The sequence below is a fragment of the Condylura cristata genome, unplaced genomic scaffold, assembly GCF_000260355.1.
Source record: "Condylura cristata isolate star-nosed mole 26May11 unplaced genomic scaffold, ConCri1.0 scaffold00024, whole genome shotgun sequence".
Classification (NCBI taxonomy): Eukaryota; Metazoa; Chordata; class Mammalia; order Eulipotyphla; family Talpidae; genus Condylura; species Condylura cristata.
In genome coordinates, this window is record NW_004567125.1 from 17,431,063 (window position 1) to 17,452,953 (window position 21,891).

At 46.4% G+C, this 21,891-nt stretch overlaps 2 protein-coding genes across 5 annotated transcripts in view; one reads left to right on the top strand and one right to left on the bottom strand.

Moving 5' to 3' along the window:
• Positions 1–3,510: 3,510 nt before the first annotated feature.
• On the bottom strand, positions 3,511–6,976 carry PIGC (phosphatidylinositol glycan anchor biosynthesis, class C). Of its 4 annotated transcripts, none has more exons than XM_012729312.1 (2): positions 6,905–6,976; positions 3,511–5,773 (listed from the first exon to the last, which is right to left on the bottom strand). In XM_012729312.1, the coding sequence occupies exon 2, from the start codon at positions 5,601–5,603 to the stop codon at positions 4,710–4,712; it is 894 nt and encodes a 297-aa protein (XP_012584766.1). In that variant the 5' UTR covers positions 5,604–5,773; positions 6,905–6,976; the 3' UTR covers positions 3,511–4,709. The 4 variants fall into 4 exon arrangements, with proteins under 4 accessions (XP_012584766.1, XP_012584765.1, XP_012584767.1 ...); XM_012729311.1 differs by lacking the exon at positions 6,905–6,976 and adding an exon at positions 6,541–6,874; XM_012729313.1 differs by lacking the exon at positions 6,905–6,976 and adding an exon at positions 6,795–6,858.
• LOC101618769 (chromosome unknown open reading frame, human C1orf105) overlaps positions 6,541–21,891 on the top strand; it is a 24,141-nt gene continuing 8,790 nt past the window's right edge. The window contains exons 1-4 of the mRNA XM_012728914.1: positions 6,541–7,119; positions 8,081–8,166; positions 12,304–12,376; positions 18,527–18,601. Coding sequence (XP_012584368.1) covers positions 6,541–7,119; positions 8,081–8,166; positions 12,304–12,376; positions 18,527–18,601 — 813 coding nt within the window. The remainder of the gene's footprint in view (positions 7,120–8,080; positions 8,167–12,303; positions 12,377–18,526; positions 18,602–21,891) is intronic.

The window sequence follows — 21,891 nt, forward strand, 5'->3', positions numbered from 1 at the left end:
TTTCTTTCTTTTCTTTCCTTCCTTTCAGAGATTATGATTTTAGTGTTTCTTTACAGATATGAATACTCTCAGTGAGTTTAGAGTATGATGTATTTCAACCCTCCTGATCCTGGAGTTCAAAGAAATGCTGCACTTGTTATCTGTTTTATAACTCAGCATTAAGCATTATTTTAAAAAATTCCTCAGAAAATTGATATTGGATTATTTAATCCTGATCTGTGAGATTCTGAAGAAAACTTTCAACTGTGCATTCATTTTAAAAACAAGAACCTTGCTCATAGAAAGTTGAAATTGCCAAAAAAGAAAGAAAATTTCTGTATCCCTTTATAATACCGCAGTGTCTAATCTGAATAAATCACAGGGAGCTTTTGACTTCCCCAGTGAATGGGACACACCAGCTGCCTGCCTCCATTACTGTAATATACATCCACACATTTTTGAATATATACAAGTTACTATTGAACCACAATCCTGTCAAAATACAAAGGTCAGATTAGGAGGCAGGCTGTTGGATGAGTCAAGAATATAAATTGCTACACCCTTACTGTCTTTAATTAAGTCCACTTTTTTAAAAAAGATTTATTTATGCATACAGAACTGGGGTACAGGCCAGAGATATGGGGGGTTAGAGAATTTACCAGAGACAGTGTGGGAGCAGAACAAGCAGATCTACTGAAATACACTGCTGAGGGGAGCAGCGGGCAAGACAGGAGATGTTTGCTACACCATGTAGGTCACCTCCCTGCAGGGGATCAAGCTTGCAGATAGTTTCACAGTGTTGCGCTTTAACCTGCTGTGCCACCAGGGAGGGCCTCTTAGCATGTTTTTGAAGCTCCATGTAACACTGTCACAGAGCTAGTCTTCAGACTCCCAAGATTATTTTCTTCTGATTCTCCACCTGCACATTTCACAAGGCAGTGGAGAACAAGTGAGAGCCAGGGATGTCGTTCCTTCTGTTGACTGCTTTTTTCTCTTTTGAAGACAAAAAGACTCTCAGTTACATATGCAAAAGCTTCCTGGGACCTATGGATGTATTTATCTTGCCATCTGAAAAGAGAGGGAGTCCCATAGTGTTCTCAGTGGCCAGATTCCAAGTGTCACATGGGCCCCCCCGCAGGGTCACAGAGCCATGGAAGTGGAGAGCATCAAGGAGCCTCCCCAGCTTGAAGGCAGGGCCGCTCTAGTCAGTTCTTACCTGTCAGTAGACTGCATGTCCCTCTTCTGCTCTGGTGAAGTCAACTTGTCCCATTGTCCCAACAGTGTCATGGTCACAGATAGGTCTCATCTGTTTAGAATACAAGACTGAGCCTGGATATCATTTTAGCCCCTATCCCAGTAGGTGGCAGAAGAAGACATCTCCCCTAAATGATCTAATGGGTGTTGTCACCAAGCCCATGACGCTGAGCAAATGTTCTGCAGTTGGCAAACAGATGCTTCCTACCTACCTTATCTCAGGGGATCCACCACTCTTCACAATAATGTGCCTGTACAACACACACAACCAAGCTAATTAAATTAATCAATTTTAATTTCATGGCCAACATGAAACCCATTGCTGGGCCCAACATGGCCCATTGCTGGGCAGTGGTTCTCAGCATCCCCAGTTTATTCACTCTCACAATGTCCTAAACTGTATTATACGTTCTCTCTTCTCACCCCCATCACTTCCATATTCTCACTCTCAAAAGACTCTTTGTCTCCCTGATAAAATGAAAGCAATCAGAAGTGAACTCCTAGATTCCTACCACTTGTCCAATTACCTTCTACCCACTTAGCAACTTCTGAATCTACATATTCTCCCTTTCCTCGTTAGCAAGTCAACTCTCCCTCTCCTCTAAAGTAAGTCTCCTCCACTTGTACTCTAGACTCCATCCCCTGTTTCCTGTTCAAGAATATTACCCCAGGTGGGGCCTCCCTTGTGGTGCAAGGGGTTAAGTCAGCACTGTGAAGATCCTGGGCCAGGGAGCTGACCTCTCCTGTCTCATCTGCTGCTCTCCTCAGCAGTGTATTTCAGTCAATCTGCTTGTTCTGCTCCCCACTGTGTCTCTGGTGAATCTTCTCACCTCCCACACCTCTGACTTGAACCCCAGTTCTTGTATGCATAAATAAAACTTAAAAAAAAAAAAGTCTTGTAGCAGCCCTTCCCTCTACTTAGAAGCCTCTTCCCTGACAATCTGGATTATTCCCTTCAACAAGTTTGATTAAATGTTACCTTCTCCATGACCCCCTTACATGTCAGTTTTTTTCTTAAACACCTGCTTATAGCATGTGTTCTACTTAAACTTATTCTGTACCTCCTCTTGCTAGCATGTAAGTTTTACCAGGCTAAAGACAATTTGTTCTTTTCGTTCATAGACCTAACTCAAGCATATAGAATTATAATTAGTGCTCAATAAATGTTCGTTAAATGAACATGTAAGTTTTACCAGGCTAAAGACAATTTGTTCTTTTCGTTCATACACCTAACTCAAGCATATAGAATTATAATTAGTGCCCAATAAAATGTTCGTTAAATGAATAAATTTCTAAAAGCCATATGAAATGTGAATCATAGAAAATGAGTCAAGATAGACCTACATGTACTAAAGCTGTCTTACAGATGGTGGGAGAAGAGAATGAGGGAAAAGGGGATGAGTAGGATTTGACAAAATATTCAAAGCAACTCTTTCCAGTTAGCCATTACTCCTGGATATATTTCAGCTGTCAGAGAAACAAAATATTAGCCCAAACTGTCAATATATCCTTAGAGTAGTTTATGATTCACTCTGAGTCTGTCTTAACTGTAAAGTGAAAATAATACCTGCATTACAGGGTTGACATAATTGAGATAATGCCTATAAAGCACCTAGTATGAGTGCTCAAAAAAGTAGCTGTTACAGTTTACTAAGTCTTCTATTTACTTTCTGAGTTTGTGGGGACTTAAGATAGTATAGTTATTTCCCAAGTATAACTTTTCAACAAGAATTCCAAAACTCTAAATTTCATTATTAAAATACCAATAGCTTCCACAAGATGGCACTGTGCCCCAGGCCTGGTTCCCCCCATCCAACAGGGTTGACATATAGTAAAACTGTGTCTGTGAGGCCCCCTGCTGGCCCCTGTCTGTCTCGACCCTGAGCCGTTGACTTGGATTTAATTGGTTGGTTCCTTGTGCTCCCCTGAATATCCTCAGCATGAACTCTTCAATCCACAACTTAAGCCAGCTGCCCAATGGCTCACCTAAAACTTCACTGAACTGACAGAGCTTCCAGACATAGTAATGACAGTAATTTGGTTGTACACGGAACCAGAGTGTCTTGCTACCGTCACACCCTTTCAAGGGTCTGACCAGTTAGTCCAGATCCTCTGTTTACTAATGTCACAAGGTCCCCAAGCTTGGTTTCTGTCGTTCAGCCTGAGAAGTACTGAGAGATCGGCCTGTATGTCAGTAGGCCCTAGTGTGTATGAAAATATGTGGGCTGGGAATCTTGTAACCCCTCTCAGATTTCCTTAATTTACTAATGACTACAGGACAAACTCATTCCAGCTATTCTGCCCTCTCAACCTCACTCCCCTCACGACCACCTGTCTTTTCTGCCTCTCTCCACTCCTAGATGCATTAGGCCCTGGGCATCTGAGTGACACTGTCTACTCAGGTTGAACTGTCCTCCATGACAGCACATTTCCATCTGAATTAAGGCTGCTGCCTCACCCTGCACCCACCCACTCACCATGCAACTCCCCATCTTTGGGCCTATGCTAAGAACAGATGTGACACAGAGGTAGTCCCACTTTGCACGCAAGTGTTTTTGGCTTAATATAAATCAGACAGAATTTACAAGTTGGAGTTCTATTAAAGATCACATTTATAACTATTGGGGTTTTATTTAGTGTTTTATTTGGAACTCAAAAGATCTGAAACCAGGCCCAAATTCTAACTAAAAGCATTCAGCTGGAGCAGAGCGGCCCTTGTCATCATTGGGCTGAGCATGCTCTTTTGTTTTCCGGTTGCCATTAGTCACACGAAATATACTGGCTTCATGTGTCGTTACCAAGCTGGCTCCTGAGAGCCTTTGCCTCCTAACACCTCTTTTTGGCAATTACGGCCCATCTAACTGCCAAGCCTTAGCTCACAGGCCATCTCTGCTAATATTTCCTAATGAATCCAGCTCGACCTGCTCTCTCGCCTCTCTGAATCCCCCCCAGCCTCTTCCTTGTGTATTATGACACATCAACCCTCCCTGCAGTTAGCTGTAGACAGATACTACTAAGAATAAGGCTAAGTCACCAATTCTGTGATCTTAGGCAATAAAACTGACACAGAATTCCAGATTCTAAAACCTGAGGTGGAAGTGACTTTATACACAAACACATTTTTAATTCACTTAAGCTCTGTATGTGCCCTCTTCCTGTGGACCAAAAAACAAACAAAACAATTGAGACAATTTGAAGATGTTATTTTTTTTTTTAAAGACATCACGTCACTTGTTACAGCAAGTATTAAATAAGTGGTGATAATTCAAGAGGGCCCATAAGCTGGCTCATCCATAAAGTAACAAAAGGATAAGCAGCTTCCCAAGTCTTCGTTAACCTTTTCTCTTGATGTCTGTTCTCCCAACCACATCGGCATGCTGCTTCCCGAGTGGAATTCTGCCTTCAGATCTTAACACTAGTTGGGTGGTTAGTCTATCCGCTTTGTCTTAAGAATGGAACAGAGGCCCCTAGCTTAGTTAGCTAAGGAACCTGGACAAGTCTTCTTTGATTTCAGCTTCATCCCAAGGCCCATGAATGTTCTCTTTAAAAACCTGCAGGCGAATAAGGTAGAAAGGGCAGAGACATGAGATGGAAACCAGCAGAAGCGCAAACAGCACAGCACCCACGGCACTAATGGACAGCAGGCCTCCCAAGGCTGAAAATGCAAAGAGCAGTGTGACGCCCACATAGCTGCGGGGAGTACATGCCTTCAGTTTCTTCTGCAACATGGGCCACAGGGCAAAAATCTGGATGGCAAAAGTCACCATGATGAAGGCATGCAGGGACCGGGGCAGGCGTGAGGCAAGGCAGACGGATGCAAAGATGGCCATGTTCAAGGACAGTGTGCTGGATACAATGGCAGCATTGGCACCGTAATCAAAGAAGATGAGGTGGCCTAAAAGCATGAAGACTGACATGGCGTAGATGGTGTCGGTGCTGACAGATTCTGTCAGGGTCTTAAGCACTGGCGAAAAGCCGTATGTGAAAGTAATAAAGACCAGGGCACTCTTCAAATCAGCCCACCGGGTCCGCCCGCTTTTCTTCCGTCCTTCTCCTCCATCAATGAGATCAAATAAAACGTAGCCGATCAATGAAGAAGCTAGGCCCGTCCCAAAAAGCCAGTGGGGAGCCAGAAGCCCCTCATCCATATACCACCAGATAACCACAAAAACACAGACACTGCACAGCTGCTGTATCACCACACTGGACTCAAACACCACAGCCCAGTATTGGTATTTCCGAGCATAGATGTTTTTCCTGAGTTCTTCCAGAAACCGCCGGTCCACATAGTTATCAGGAAAGGGCTGTCGCTCATACAAGACTTTCTGCCACTTGGCCTCCTTGGTGTTAGTTACAGGCTGGGCACACATTGTCTTTCCTCCCAAACATAGGCCAGTTCAATTCTTCCTGGCAGACGTTTATGTGCTTCTTGATCCTTATAAAGGTTTGATATAAAATCTCTCTGGAAATTTCATGCTGTGTTGTAGCTGATTTCCTACTGCCCTTTCCTTGACTTCAAAAGCATCAGCTCAGGCGAGGCCTGCAAAAGATGAGGTGGTTCTCTGAGTCAGGAAATAGTATAGCCAGATTCCTATGAAAAGGCAAATTATGAACCTAAGAACATAATAATAAAAGGTCAAGACTAGGAATGACTTAATATCAAACCAACTCCCTTTAACCAAAATTTATGATGGTCATCTCAGCATTAAGGACATCAATTTTTATCTCAGATTTTAAATAATCCCTTGCATAATAATACTTTTCAGACTACCACACAGGGTACCTACTGTGTGCTAAGTGCCTTGCATAGCTTCTTTCATTTAATGTCCCCAGCCTTGCCAAGTGTTAACCACCTTTACTAGGAAAAAAAGTCTACAAATCGCATAGATAACTAGCTCAAGTTAATTGTGGTCTATAGGGAAGCCTGATCACACCAACCAGTCTGACCTCAGTGCCTGTGCTTCATGTCATGCTTTTCTTGAAGTCAGTTCTTAATATAGGAGTTCACATGGCTTTGAGATCTCCGGATGGGCCAAACTCTCCCTGTAGCTGAAATTTATGAGGATTTCTAGGACTAAGTGCAGAATTTTAACTGGATTCTAGAGACATGAATTGTTTAAAAAAAAAAAAGTTGCTGGTCAAGGCAGCAATAAACTGCACATTATAAGCGATAGTTTATTTAGTCGAAACCAAAGAATCAAAGAAATTAAATGTCCTTATGCATTAACTGAGCCTTATAACTCATCCTTATAACATGGGGGTAGAGAATAACGAGTCACTTTTCACTATGGAGAAACCAAGTCTCACATGCCAGGGTCGTCCAGTAAATCTGCTGAGACAGTTCTTATGGCCCACTTATTTCTTCCCTGGCGACCACAACAGGTTTTGCTTCACACGCCAGCCACCCTGGGAGCCCCCGTGACTGGGCGGGAACCCTGGTCCGGGCATCTCTCAGCCGCCAGCGGGCTGCAGGCGCCCGGACGCCGAGAAGGGCAATGCCCGCGCGCAGGGTCCCGGTCGGGGCGAGAGCACGGTCCGGTGTCCCCGGGGGCGCTCCTCACCCTCCGGGTCTCCCCAGTCTGCCGCCACCCCTCCATCAGCCTAGAGCCTGGGAGGAAGGGCGGAGAAAGGGCGGCCCCGGAACACCGACGCCTACAGGAAACCCACCTACCGGCGAGTTCTCAGGGCTGTTCGGCAAGGGAGGGGGAGCCAGCCTCCTTCCCCATCCGGTGCATCGGGTCGCGTGGCGGCGGACACTTCCGGCTCCGCCATACCTCCGCGGGCAGAGCGCCCTTTCCCGGCCGGTGGAACGCGAGGTCACTGCTGCCCCCTGCTGGCTGTCAGGAGGACTCCGACTGCTCCCCTGGGGACCCACCAGAAGACCGTGTATAGAGCCTGGTAAGAGGAGCGAGAGAGGCTGGGCTGGTAGAAGCGAGATTGTAATGACTTTTTATTGCACCCCTGCTCCTGAGTCAGATCGCGGCTAGGAGCTTCGCGTGCACCCGGACGTTCGTTGTACACAGATTTACCTGCTACCTACAAGTATCAAGCACTGTTTCAGGAGCTTGTGATTCTGCAGGGAAATAACAAATCCTGCTTTTTCGGAGCTTTCACTCTGGGGTGTGGACCTGTGCAGTGATGGATGGCATCCTTCACCTCTTAACGGAGTTCTGAAACTCAAGAGAGGTTGAGATGTGTCCACAGCCACCCAGCAGGGAAATGGATTAACCAGATTGATACTAGGTTGTCCATAGTTTCAAAGGCTGGTTCTTTCCTCCTAGAAGAGATTGGGGGGGGGGGGGGGGATGTCTGCTGTGTCTGCTGTGGCTGCAGACAGCCAGAGTGGACAGAGCTGCTAATACTCAGTTGAAAATATTAAAGGATGCATGCACAGAGGTAGTGAAGAGGTAAGGGGATATGGAGCGCAAAATCTAATGAGCAGGAAACCTGAATCCACTTCCTACCTGTCCTCACTAGTTTAGAGGAGTTTTCCAGCCTACTTGGCAAATCAACCTGAGCTTTAATTTCCCCATCCCTACAATGGAGATAATTCTATTCTCTTTTGGCTCTATTTTATGGAAAACTCAAAGGGGTTCAATAGAAATCATGAAACTGTTTTTGTTTAGTTACATTTTAAAAGCACAGGTTTATTAGCCACGGAGAAAAAGAGGCTTATTAGGAAGGGAGAAAAATTAGTCACAGGTGGGCAGGGAGCGCTGCGCTTAAAATTGTTTTTGTAAAGTGTGGACAACTCGATTGCTACCATTAACTGACTTTGGGTTTTGTAATAATGACAATGATCAAGTGCAATAAACTATGAAAAATTACTCTTTGTATTTTTCTCCAGATCTCTGTCCCAAAATTTGACAAGACTCCTTGGCTTAGTCAGGCCAGCTTCATAAACAAGCCACTGGTGCCCAGCATCCCCAAAAGGTAACAGTTCTGCCTTCCAGGGTAAAGTTTCAAGGAAGATCTCACAGAAGGTGATTTCTTAAGGGAGCAAATATCTATGTGATTAGCTGAGAAACAAGTCAAGTGCTCACAAACCAGAGATGACCTGGGTTTCTCAGATAATAGTGAGCACGCGTTAGACCTGGCTGGAGGACATGGCGTCCCCACCCGTCTGTCATCACGGGTGGGGGTCATTCAACAAGACAGGTGAATTTGGCCCTGGGCTCTGCCATTCAGAATACTCATCTTCCTCTTCATCTTACTCTGTTTCAGTGTGAAATTTTAAACTTTAACCTTCAAGCTCATTACCCTAAATTCCCATTTATATCAAGGAACAGTGTCCTGCATTTAACTTTGAGACAGTCACCTCCAGACTCACCAGTCCTGTTGAAGCCAGTGTGTACTGTTAGCCCTGGAATCACCACAGGTTCTTGCCCCATGAAGCCATAAAAGGAACTCAAAGACTTTTAAGATAGGTAAACAAAGAGAAGCAAACTTTGTTCAAGAAAGTAAAGTTTATTAGAGGAGAACAACAAAAGCAAGGATGCCAACGTAGTGACGCTCAGGAGGGGCAAAAGGTGCAGCTACGGGTCCATGGCTAGGGGATATTTATTATTTTAAGGTTCATTTTTGTTGTCAAAAAGGAGCTAGGGGTATAGGTCAGAGGTGTGGACGAGGGGAGGGAGTGAAGGGTGAAACAGTTCACCCAAGACAGAGTGGGGGAACAGAACAGGAAGACTGACTGAAATACACTGCTGAGAGGAGTAGTGGGCAAGACAGGGAGGTCTGCTGTGCCGTGTGGGTCAGCTCCGTGGCCGGGATCAAACTCGTGCTGCAGCGACTGCGGACAGCTTCACAGTGCTGCGCTTTACCCCTTGCACCACCAGGGAGACTCTGATTAGGGGATATTTAAACCCTTCTTTCTCTATCCGAAAATCTTATTGTCCTATTTGGTGACGGGCTTTCTCCTAGTGGCTACACTCCTCCAGGAAGATGTACCCCCTTTCCCAGCATTTACCTTACAATTTCTCCTTTTACCTCCCCTATGCAAGGTCTCTGAAAATTTGTTGTCCCTTTTAGCCTTCAAATTTGCTTCCCTCATTAGCTTTCTTGAATTTCTCTCCCCTTATCTCAGAAACCTGTTTAACTCTCCAAGGCCCCTGCCTACAGTGTTGCTAAAGCTACCTAATTAATCCTAACTTTCCCTGGACTCGTCCCTTCCAAACAAACTGTGATGGTAAAGAAGGCCCCATTTTTTTCAAAATTGGGGGACTTCATGTGTCAAACACTTCAGGCCTACCCCTTGAAAGACCTGGGTTGCCTCTTTCCTCCCCCATTTTTGACCCAGGCATGTAGTGATGTATCTAACTCTGGGAATGAGGGGGAAGAGGGCAAACATGAGGTGATGTGGGTTCAGTAGGAGATTGGGGGAGACCAGCAAGGTGACAGGTGCATCACAGATGCAAAAGGTTGAATTCCCAAAGTGTGTGACAATTTGATGGAAAAGATTGCCCTCTCTAGAAAGAGATTTCTTACTGTTGGTAACTGTCACAAACTGCCTGCCTTGGATAAGTGCCTTTCCATGAGGCCCTGCCTCTCCACCCCCACTTCCATAACATCTGCCTTTGCTCATCTGCTACCCTTTTAAACAGCACCTTCACAGCAAGAAGCTGAAGGGTTGTGTGTGTTTTCAGAGACCCTTTCAAAATGCTTGGTTTTGTTACTTTTACAAATTTTGAATATCTCTTAAATTCTAGCCAGTGTTTTAATACCAAGTGGGCAAGGAGAGGGACTCAATAAAGCTAAAGGCTGGTTGGCCTATTAGAATCACCAGTTATACCATTCTTATTAAGAAGAGTCAGCACTTCAAGGACAAGCACCCTCGGAAGTAAGGACAGGTCAGCATCTGAGACAGACAGAACCCTCTGCGAAAGAATTCAGCAGCTGTCCCCATCTTCAGTACATGACAAGTTTATTGAGGAGAGAGGAACCCTCGCATAGACACAGGCAGGCAATTTTAAAAGACAAGTGCTGCATTTTGCCAGAACAAGGGGTGTTCTTTTATCCTGTTTTTGGGTGAAATTATTGTGGAAGTTGTCACCTTGGGGTCAGACTGGGTTGGTCTTCCATGATTGATAACCTCTCCTTTCTGCCTGCCCCTCTCTCCTCCCCCTAGTTGTCTTTTCTGACTCCACCTCAAGATTCCTGGCAACTTTCTTAGGTGAATTTAGTTTAAGATTCATTATTTAACCCTACCCTCACCTCTGATGTTGTCCTGTCCTAAATTTTCCTACTGTCAGCTTTCATCAATCCCACCATGGTATCCCACTCCTGTACCCACTGATGAGGCTCAGGGGTGCTAAGGGACCCCATGGATCTTGAAGTCTTTGCAGAAAAGAATTCATGCAAGAGTGAATGTCAGCAAGTTCAAAATGAAGTGATATTGTAGGCAAGATTGTACACTCAGGAAAGAGAATGCAGGCAGATTTCAAGGGAGAGATTTGTGTCGTTGAGAGATTTGTGCTGATATGTTTCTAGTTTAGGGGGACTTACAGGTGGGATGAGACTTGGCCAGCTTTTTAAATTTTTTCTTAAAGATTTATTTATTTAGGCATACAGAACTGGGGTACAGGCAAGAGGTGCAGGGGCAGTGAGAGGATTTACCAGAGACAGACTGGGGGGCAGGACAGGCCAACTGACGAAGAACACTGCTGAGGGGAGCAGCGGGTGGATCAGGAGAGGTCTGCTGCGCCATGTAGTTCAGCTCTAGGATGGTGATGGAACTCATGCTGCAGTGGCTTTAGCTTCTTAGTGCTGTGCTTTAACCTGCTGCACCACCAGGGAGGGCCCTGTCCAGCTTATTTAAAAGGAGCAGGAATTTACAAATAATGGTGATAAAATTTGGCCAATTTGTTTAACCAAAATCACTGGACTCTAACCTCCTGTTAGATATGATAGAAGTTTTCACAAGTGACCTCAGATGTGAGATAGATAAACTAATAGAATTTGAGTCTGAGTCAGCTTGTTTCTGGAATATTCATAGCTGTCTTTCAGGAATGCTAGATGGGGAAAGTGGAAGTGCTAAGTTCCTGTTCTACCTCACTATTAGACCAGCCCCCACAGCAGGAGCAAATGCCCCCCACCCCATTGTGGCTCTGCAAACACAGTTCCTTCTAGGAGGCTTAGCCTGACTGTGCAGAAGAGACACTTGTCCAGAGCCCCTTTTTATTTGAGATTATCGGCCTCTGGACAGCATTACTGTCAAGTCCAAGGCAAGCTGTTCACATATCAAAGACAAATGGGTGAATGCCATTGGGACCCCTTCATTTTCTCTCAGAGCCTAGGAAATGGTGAGGAGGTGAAGCCATGAATGCTTTGTTAACACCCAACTCCTTGAGAAACAATGGACAATGAAATCTTTCCTCATTAGAGAGGAGCGGTGCTCTTGGCAAAAGGATCAGCCTTCTTGAGTTTCCATTTCACAGCTGCCAGGGGCACACACAGCGCTGCCCACGCAGGCTGCTCATGACAGCCAGGCCCCTGCTTCTTACACTGTAGTAAGAGGGCCCGCAAGTAGAGCAAGTGTTAACTATGGGGCCTCACTGCTTTGCCTGGTGACTCGGAAGAAAGAAAGTTCCAGGGAAAAAAGTAGATGGAAGGAGACGATGTTTCACAGGAGAAAATGAGTGAATTTTTCAGGGGCAGAGATGTAGACCCCAAGCTAGCAGGCTTAAAGGCCCTGTAACTTCTCTGCAGGCCTTTTCAAGAAGGAGATCTGGGGGCTTCTCACCCAGGACATACTAGTTTAATGAACATCTTTTTTCCTTCCATATTCATGCACTGTCTCTGATTGTCCAGAAATGGTTAGTTCAAAATCAAAGGGACAGAGAAACCACGGGGACTCAAAAGGACAAAGCCATTTTGTCCTTTTAGCTCCAAAATGGGTGGTTCCTCCAGGATTAGGATGGAGAGCATTCCTCAGGGCACCCCTTAGTTTCTTTCTGAAGTACAAATGGGACTGGTCTTCACCCAAGACGGTGACTTGGGTGTGAAGACCCAAGTCTTTAAGACCACTCTGAGCAAGACCCACTCTGACTTGCTCTTGTTTTGATTTCTTAGATCGTCTCTGATCTCTTTCAAGAAGAATATGAACTTGGCAAATTCTCTTCAAGTTCCAGGTGTCTTATCTGAGGTATTCCCGTTTATTATTTTTATTTGAAAAGAAAACCCTACCTTGTTTTAGGGCAACATTGGCGCTGAACACAGAATTGTTTTCTCTCTCAGCACAACTTCCCTCCCCATGTCTGGGAACTTGTGTCCCCTGGAACTAAGATCAAAATCTTAAGGTTAGAATCATCAGAAAGGGCAATCTAAAAAAGACCTTTTGAGAAATCTGTCCTGAGAGCTTCAGGGACTACTGCTCAACCTTTGTTCAGAACAATCCTAATTTCCAGACTCTCGAATTCCCTCCCATCATCACCCCACGAACTCCTTGTGGTGTCCCTGCCGTAGGGAATGTCACGTCAAAGACTTCCCCTTCTCCCTCCCACCCCCAGCAATAACCATGACTGGTTGTGCAGAGGGCATGAAGAGGCCTCTGAAGCACCCCAGTCAAGGGAGCGCCAGTAAACATGCTCCATGTTCTGACAGGCCCTCATGTCCCTTCACAGGGGTACGTTTCCCGGGCCCTTTTGATCTGGTTTAATACAAATATAGAGATGAGTAGGTCAGAGACTGCCTGCACAGTTGCCTGAGTGGGTACGATGGGTTTCAGAGAGAGGGATCAAGTGCTTGTGAGAAGAGGGGAGAGAGAGCGAGGACCACCTGGTGGAAAAGGGGAGCAAAGAAAGGTTTAACAGCCAGTGGCATTGACTCAGGGTCTGGAAAATAGTTCCTTAAGTGAAGACCAGAGGCAGGGAGGTGAAGACATAGCGGCTGAGTGAGCAGGAAGTGCTGAAGCACCCTAGGGAGTCAGTTACAGGATGGGCTCACCTCACATGGAAGCATAGGTACCCAGAAACGCCAAGAGCAAAAAGGAAATGCCTGGCTTTTCAGCACTTGGGCCATCAGGATCTGAGCAGAGATGGAGTCACCTCACCCACTGTGCTAACAAACTGACAGGCTGTAAGTACAGAGCTGCTAAGTGCACAGAGAAAGCTGCAGAAACAGACAGGACTGGCTTGGCAAGAACAGAAAATTTCCAGGTGGCTTGGACCTTCCTAACTAGAGTGTCTCTCCCTTGCCACCCAGCTCTGTCTCCCCTCCGTGCTTGCTCTGGTCTCAGTGCTCCCGCCATCCCAGGCACTGAAGTGTAGCCACCGGTCTGTGTGGGTGGGTGAAGGGGGAGAAAGGACCAGTGTCAGTGAGAGACCCACAGTAGGGTTAGACTTCTGTGGCTGCAAGACTCCATTCCGGCCACTGGGTGGCAGCCACAAGTAACAGCCATTTAGATAGCAGTCCTACATGCCTTCACTCAGATAGCGCCCCTTCACCCACACCCTGTGTGTGTGTGTTTGGGGTTGGGGGGTAGCCCTCCACCACTGTACATGTTGTATAAAGGGGAGGCAAAATTTTACCTTTGCTGTCTTAAGGTTTAATTCTGGGCCTAAGAATTCAATTGATATAAAGACCAGTTAATAGGAGAAAAGAATAAAGATTTATCTAATCCAAGTTTTACATGGGGACCCTCATAAGGAAACATGGACCCAAAGAAGTGGCAAAACCTAAATGTTTTTATAGTAGGTCAACACAAAACAGACAATTGTGGGAAAGTAACTAGCATATATGCGGAGGTAAGAGGAAGATGAGAATCCTTTTAACAGAGTCTGTTTGTACAGAATTCTCTCAACTTCTACTTCTAGGTGATAAGAATACTAATTTCCTCAGTAGGGAAGACACCTTCCATCTGTGGCATTACCTTCTGCTTGTAGGAAGAAAAGAAGCGTGGTCCCCAAAGAGGACCTTCTTGTACCCCTCCCAGTTTTTAAAGTGCCCGTAGCTTGGCATATTCTGCCCCCTTTTGGGGAGAGGGGGAATCTGGGAGTCCTGTTCTCTCAGGGTGGCTGGTCAGACAGTGCAGTCATAGACCATCTCAGACCTGGATCCAGGCCCCAGAGTAAGCTGAGAGTGTGAAACTAAACATGGGCGCTGGGGAAGAGATAGGCCCCTGGGGCAGCTGCTTCTTTCCAGAAAGAAACTTTTATCTCACAGGAGAGGAAAGTACTGTGGACAGTACCCTGTCACTTCCTTGGCCCTTTACATCAGGGAACTGCCAGGAAGCCTCTGGCAGCCCTGCAGCCATTGAGAAGTCCCCGCCTTTGTGCAAAGGGCAAAGGTCCTGCCACCTAGCGCCAGGCTTCCTCTGTCACCAAAGGGCAGGACTTTGAACACCCACATTCCAAGTATGTTTCCTCCTGCCCAGAGCTGGCCCACAGAGCAGAGGCAGGTGGGTGCACGTCAGGAGCACTAATGAATCTGCAGACATCGAAGGGGACTGAGGAGTTGTAGAGACTGGAAGATGGGGAGAAGGAAACAGAGAGCTGGTATTAGAGGCCAGAGATCCCCAGAGAGGGGAGATAGAGGACAGAGAATACAAGAAAGGAAACAGAAGAGGTGCAGAACTGACATGGGAGAAAATTAGAAAACTTAACAGTGCAGCCTGACTTTCCCCATCTGTGTCTAAGTGGAGAGAACTCTGACAGCACGACTTTCACCTGCCACTCACAGACGTTGACTCAGGACTACTCCTCAGGATGCCAGGAAACGGGAAAAGGCAACCTAATAGTTGACTAGATTGTTTGCTCAGAGATCCAAGCAGGCAGAACAGATGTGGGGTGATCTGCAGCTGCAGGCCCCCCCCCACCCCCATTGTCTACTTTCTGGGTTGGGTGTGCAGTAGCCAGAGGGCCTCAGTTCCGTCCGGAGCACTAAAAGCTGCTCCATACTGCCAGCTGCCCTGCCCCCTCCCTCTTCTCTTTGATCTGGGTTTGTTGTTCCAGTCTAATGAGCCAGAGTAAGATGAGAGCATTATTTATTTTGCTTTCAGCTGACCTGTGACGAGAAGCCTGGCTAAGGGGACCGTGCAGTAGCAGAGATGTAGCTGGAGAGAGAGAGCAGGGGAGAGACACAGAGGAGAGAGGAAAGGGAGCAAAAAGGGAAAAACATTTTTCCAAGTTCCTTTCCCAAAGATTCAAGAAGACCAAGAACTTGGGCCATGAGTCAGATCCCAGGAGCCTTTACAGATATTGACTCCTGATCTTAGGAGGGTTCCACTTGAGAGATGTGAAAGAGTGGCTTCTGGCTGAGCTGGGCACCAGACCTTGGCCTCACTGTCCTGTCACAGGGCGCCTGCTCTCCTGGGGACAGCCGTGTGGGCACTGAGAACCCTGTTAACCTCTCAGAGCCTCACAGTGGCGCCGACCCTTCCGGTAACATAAGCAGGGATTCACCATGCCTGCCCCTGATGCTGTTTAGCTTACTGTAAGGAAGACAAGAAGGAAAGGAAATGGCTGTAGAGGGAAAAGACCTGAACATCAGGGCTGGCAAGGAGGCAAAATCCAGGGGAGGAAGCTGAGGCCTATACAACATGGAATCAGTTAGCAATCAGTTCTTGGTAGACTGTCTAGGCAGGACCCAGTCACAGCTGCCTCCCATGCTGTGTGAACACCCCTCCATGCCCTGCCCTCCTCTCCAGAAGAGGAATGGAGAGGCATTTCCTCCAGGTGAGGCTGTAGCTAATAGCTGCAGGTGGAGCGACTGCCACATTCCTGCAGCTATCAGCTGATTCTCCTCTGTACTTGTGCAGTGGGGGCAGGATCCTTTGCCTTTTTGACTACAGACTGCAGAGAGCTTATATGAGTAACCAAAGCTTCCGGGTTACTCACGGGGTCTGGTTGGGGACACTGGGCCTGAAGCCAGCGCCTTCCCCAGCACATTGTAGAGAATCAATGTGTTACACACAGCAGTCCTGTAACATTCCCCCCAAAGATGCAGTTATAATGCTGCTCTTCACACACGTGCACACACATACCTGTTGTGTTTCCAGTAGTTATACACATGTGTTATGTCTGTCTTTCAGCCAACATGTGTGGAATGCCTGATATATGCCCTACTCTGTGATAGGTGCTAGGAATACAAAGGTGTGTGAGACATGTCCTTGCTCTTAAGGAGGAGCAAAGAGGCCAGGATGATATCCAGAACATTCCATCCTTCAGGTTCCAAGTTATGATCATGACCCATTTGTGATTACGGACCTTGGGGACCTGCCACATACATCTGTTGCTTGATTCATGGTGAATGCTAATTCTGATCCCTAGAAACCTGAAGTCTGGAAAAGGTGAAGGACCCAACTGCAGGAGAGACAAGGATCTGGCTATAACTCTGCAAAAAAGGAACCTGCCCCAGGATTCCTGCACACCCCCTCCACCTGTCCAGGTCTCCCTCATCCTTTTGGACCAAGCACATATATTGCTTTGTGACTGTGCCTCCAACCTTGAGTATAGTTTCAGAAAAGGTCTGAGCTGCAAAAACTCAAAGATGTGAGCCCGGAGGTGGGGGCCCCAGATGGACCACCCTGGGTTAGGAAGACCTGGTAGAAAGTTGAAGTGGGAGAGTCAGTACCCACAGGACTCTTCCTCCCAGCCACTCACTGCAGCACCCACCACCCCACCATCCTCACTTACCTGAGCAGATTTGCTAGGTCATTCTTCCTTGTTTCCTACTATTGGAATGTGTTTCCCCTTGCCCTCCCCACCCCCCAGTATTATCTCTCTTTAACCCTTCTCAGAACTTGCCCTCCATGCTCCCCACCTGCACTCCATGAACTCTGTTCATGCCTCTTTCAGTTTAAGAGCAGTTTCAATATATTTCTTCCTAAGTACCATCAGTGCCATAATGCTTATAAATACAGTGTCTGTAGTGACAGCTTGAGGTCAGAAGCTCCAGCTGTCTTATTTATTACCCCAGGGTCCCCAAGAACCAAACAATTGGTGAATGAGAGCATTTGTCTTCTTCCCTCATCTTCCCCAAGCCCGGAAATGTTGCTTCTGCATCTCTGTGACCCCAGCACGGCACCCTCCACGTGGTGGCCTCACAGCCAACGCTTGGTGAATGAATGAACCTAGTTATTCTCATGCACACTGTCACATACCAGCCCACAACACTGTGATACTGAGTCGATTCTTTTGGCCTCCAAAAATGAAATGTATTTTAAATATTTGTCAGAAGAATCCCACTTTGTCCTCAGAGCTCAGTCCTCCATCCCCCAGTCCTACCTCACCCAAGTGCCATGTATCGCTCCCTGGACACATACCAATGTAGCCCACCCCAGACAGGCCCCACGCTGCCAGGCATGGCCCTCCTCTCCCTGTGCCCCACGCCTCCCTAGACAGCAGGAACAACCAGGGCACAGGTAGGGACAGGTCACCAACTGCAAAGAGTGGCTTTAGTTCATCATCTTTGTCTGTCTGTCTCTTCTCTCCTGCATACTCTGCCCTTCCATAAGTGTGTTTCATTACCCCGGTGTCAGTGACAGTGAGGAAGATCAGTGAGAAGGTCAGTGTACATCCCCTAACCAAGGTCTCTCGGTGATACAAATAAGAACCTCGGGTGTAAATGCTCTGAAGGCTCCCTGTCCACCTCCCAGTGGAAGCAAACAGTGATTGTGGGGTGCAGACTGGTTGTCCCACTCTCCCCGCATTACTGCTGTCTTTACCTTGCTGGGTGGCCTCTGTCCCCCAGAGGAAGATGGGTCTCAGGAGTACACACCAGTCCCATGCTACTGTAGCTCCTTTTGGGACTCTTGGGAGGAGCAGAGGAGCCCAGTGGGGCTGGAGTATTTGGGAGTTGATGTGCAGCCTCAGTTAAGGCCATGAGAAGGCTACCTGGCAGGGGCCAGGAAACAGGTTTGCAGGAGAGAAGTCTTTGCTTTCCTCAGGTCCTCAGAAGTTCTCAACTAGTCTGTGTGGGGGATCCTGTGGGGACAGAAAATTGTGTCTTCTGAGAGAACACAGCTGCTCAGACTCCACATGCATTCTGAGAAGAGAGCTCTCACTGGATTTCAGCGCCAGCCCTCTGCCAGCTGCCTCTACCTTGTGCAGTGACCCTGGGGGTCACTGAGAGAGTCTATGGCTCTCTCCCTCCTGCCTGAACCCTTTCTGAACCTAGTGAAGCCAAATCTAGATCCAGCCTCCCCTCCCTCCCACCCAGTTCAGGGTTGAGAGCAGACTACGTCTGTTTTATGGAAGGAATGGCTTCTAATATTTCTCACCCCTCTGCCTCTGTCCCACTTCTTTGCTTCCCAGATATGCCACTGTTTCCTCACCTCTCCATCATTTCCCTCCAGGCCAGAAGGAACCAGAATACACCCTTGTGGGCCAGAAACAAGCAGCTCTGTGCCACATGCCGTGAAATACAATTGGTAAGGCGAGGATGGGGTGGAATGACAGGCACGGGTAAGGGTATCCTCAAGGTGCAGCACTAATCCCACCCCCAAATCCCAGCAGAGGAGACAGGATGATGGGAACTCTTGAGGGGAAGATCTTCGTTAAGACTATAGGTGAGGACAGTTGGGCCTGGTAGCACTGTCATCTAACACTACATAGTGAACCTTCCCGTCTTCAACAAACCAAAAGATAAACCAAAGTAGGTGGGCCTGAGGGGAAGGAGAAAGATGATCCACTTTGTCCCAGACTCCTAAGGTGACTGCACCCTGGTAGAGGTTCCAGAAGTTGTGGACACACACACACCACAATCCATCTCTAGCACGGCAGCTGTAAGACATGCAGCTCAGTCTTGGGGTTTATCACTATCTTCAGACAGCACCCAAGTACCAAAGCTATGGAGAGCATCAGGATATGTTCTAACCACTGGGGGTGTCTGTACCAGTGGTGGGACATAGGGCTGGTGGAAAAGAAGGAAGGTGTCAAGGGGGGTTGAGGGCACCAAGGACAAAGTCTTGCCACATCCAAAGTCGCTGGAGAGAGAGGGCTGTTTCCCAAGGGACACTGTCAGGTTGGATTTAGGACCTGGGTGGGAAGAAGCATCAGGTTTAGGGTCAGTCAGATAAGGGTGAGGCTTGGGTCTAAAGTTAACTTAGCTAAATGGTTTGGTGAGGGGTGAGGGGTGTAGCAGGCTGTCTTCAATTTTGATCTCCACTCAGGGAGAAAAGGTGGGGCTAGATATGTCTAGTGTGAGGAAGGGCAAGGAGCAGAAGCAAAACAGGAGACCAGGCTCCTTGAGTGAGTTGCTGGTAAAAGGAGTGCAAGTAGCGCACAGAAGAAACCAGGAGTTTTTGTGAAATTGTTGTGTGAGATTTGGAAATTTAACTGAAGCTACTGGCAAGAGTGTACCTGGATGTTGCAATCGGTGTTCATTTTCTACATACTTAGGATCACAGTGTTCAATGCTAGCATCGACTGGAATCTGAGAACCTGGGATCGGGGTTTCTCCTGCTCTTATTCCTGGAACCACTTTTTCCCCCATTTAGCATGCACTGACCCTAGGCCTAAGCTGGCCTTAGTCAGCTGGCCAGCCGGTACACTTGGAAGTCAGCAGCTGTTTTGTCTCTGAAGACCTCTTCTCTGACCTTTGCCTTTGCCCTGGCCCAGCTGGAGTGGAGCCACATGCTGTGGTTATACTATGTGCTGCAGGCGCCAGAGGGAAGGGGCTCGGACACACAAGTTCATGGGGATTCGTCCTACTAATGTCAAAACTAGTACACACAGAGCCTGGTGGCAAACTGGAGAACATGAGCAAATAAGCGCAAAGTTGCCCTGTCCTCATCTTCCATGGTGGGGCTGGGCTGCTCATTTGCTGGAGTCAATGGGGTCCTCTCTTTTCTCTTTCTTCTCTGGGAAAGATATTGAAAGACACCTAATGATGGAGAAACTTCATCACTTGATGAGGTTATCGATAAACAACCATGGCTAATATATTAGTCATTGTTGATAGACAATGTTTTCCCCAAGACCAGCATGTCTACGGGTACCATTTCTGTTCAACATGGTACTTACTGTCAAGGTAGTTAAGACCAAAAACAGAAAAGGAATTCAGATTAAAAGGGAAGATATAAAACTTTATTTGCAGATGGTATGATTTTCCAGATAGAAGGTTCTAAGGGACTTACAAAAGAACTTATTGGAACCAATAAATGAGTACAGCAAAGTTACAAGATACAAGGACAATATGCAAACATTAATTTTATTTCTATATATTAGCAATGAATAGTTCAAAAATGAAATTCAGAAAATAATTCCATTTATGATAATGACAAAAAGTAAAATACCTAGGAGTGAATTTAAAGACATGTAGGACTTATACAATTTATAAAATGTCATAGAAATAAATTCAAGTGGTGCAGTGGGTTAAAGCACAGCACTGCAAGTGAGCTGCAGCTGTTTCAGTACTGAGTTCGATCCCCAGCTCAGGAGCTGACCCACATGGCACAGACCTCTCCTGTCTCTCCCACTGCCCCCCTCAGCAGTGTATTTTAGCAGAGCTGCTCCCCAGTCTGTCTCTGGTGAATCCTCTCACTGCCCCTGCACCTCTGGCCTGTACCCCAGTTCTGTATGCATAAATAAATAAATCTTGAAAAAAAGAAAAAAAGAAGATCTAAATCAAGTTATGATTTAATCTGCACAATAGAAAATTACTTAGACATGAAAAGGAAGGAAATACTGCTGTCTGCTACAATGTAGATGACCTTTGAAAACATGCAAAGTCAAAAAGACAAAACAGAAATGCGTACATACTATATTGATTTTATTTATATGAACTTCTAATTTCTAGGACAAATCCCTAGAGACAAAAAATAGATAGTAGTTGCCAAAGATTTAGGGGAGAAATTACTGAGGAGTGATTGCCAGTGAGCACAGGATTTCTTTTTGGGTGATGAAGGTTTGGAAGTACAACAGTGGTGATTGTCGTACAGTTTTGTGAATATGCTAAAAATACACTAAACGCCACTGAACTGTATACTAAGAAGATGATTTTTATAGTAGGTGAATTATACATCAACTTTTTTAAAAAAGAGTTAATATCTATGCATACAAGAACTGGAGTATAGAACCAGAGGTGCTGGTGGGTGAGAGCTTCACCAGCAACAGACCGGGGAGCAGAACTGACAGATTGACGAAGTACACTGCTGAGGGGAGCAGCAGGCGAGACAGGAGAGGTCTGCTGTGCTATATGGGTCACCTCCCTGACCAGCTATGAATCAAATGATAGCACTGTCACTAACGCCTGTACTACCAGTTTTTTAAAAGACTAAGAAAACATTTAAATGTTGAAATATAGATGGGTAAATTAAAAAAAAAAATCGTAAATAGAACCTGGCTTATGTAGCTGCTCATAGTCCTGCATAACCCTGGACCAGTAGCTCAACTGTTTATTGTGAAAGAAATACGGAGAATTATGGTTGTGAATCACCAGAGATCTCTGCCGTGGTCTTATCTAAACTGTTATCATATCTCTGCTCCAACAGTTCACTGCCCTTCACACATCTATTTTGTAATTCAGGAGTTACCCTTAGTCTCCAGTTAACAAGGTTTCGCCCCTTAAAAATAGGAGATCAAATTGGACCTACCACAAGGTGACCTATAAGAAGTGGTTTTGAAAGTTTATATTATTCAGCTCATTTTAGCAAAGACTTAGTGATTGCCTGCCATGTGCCAGCTGCTTAGATAATACCTTAGCTATAAAGGCGGGCGG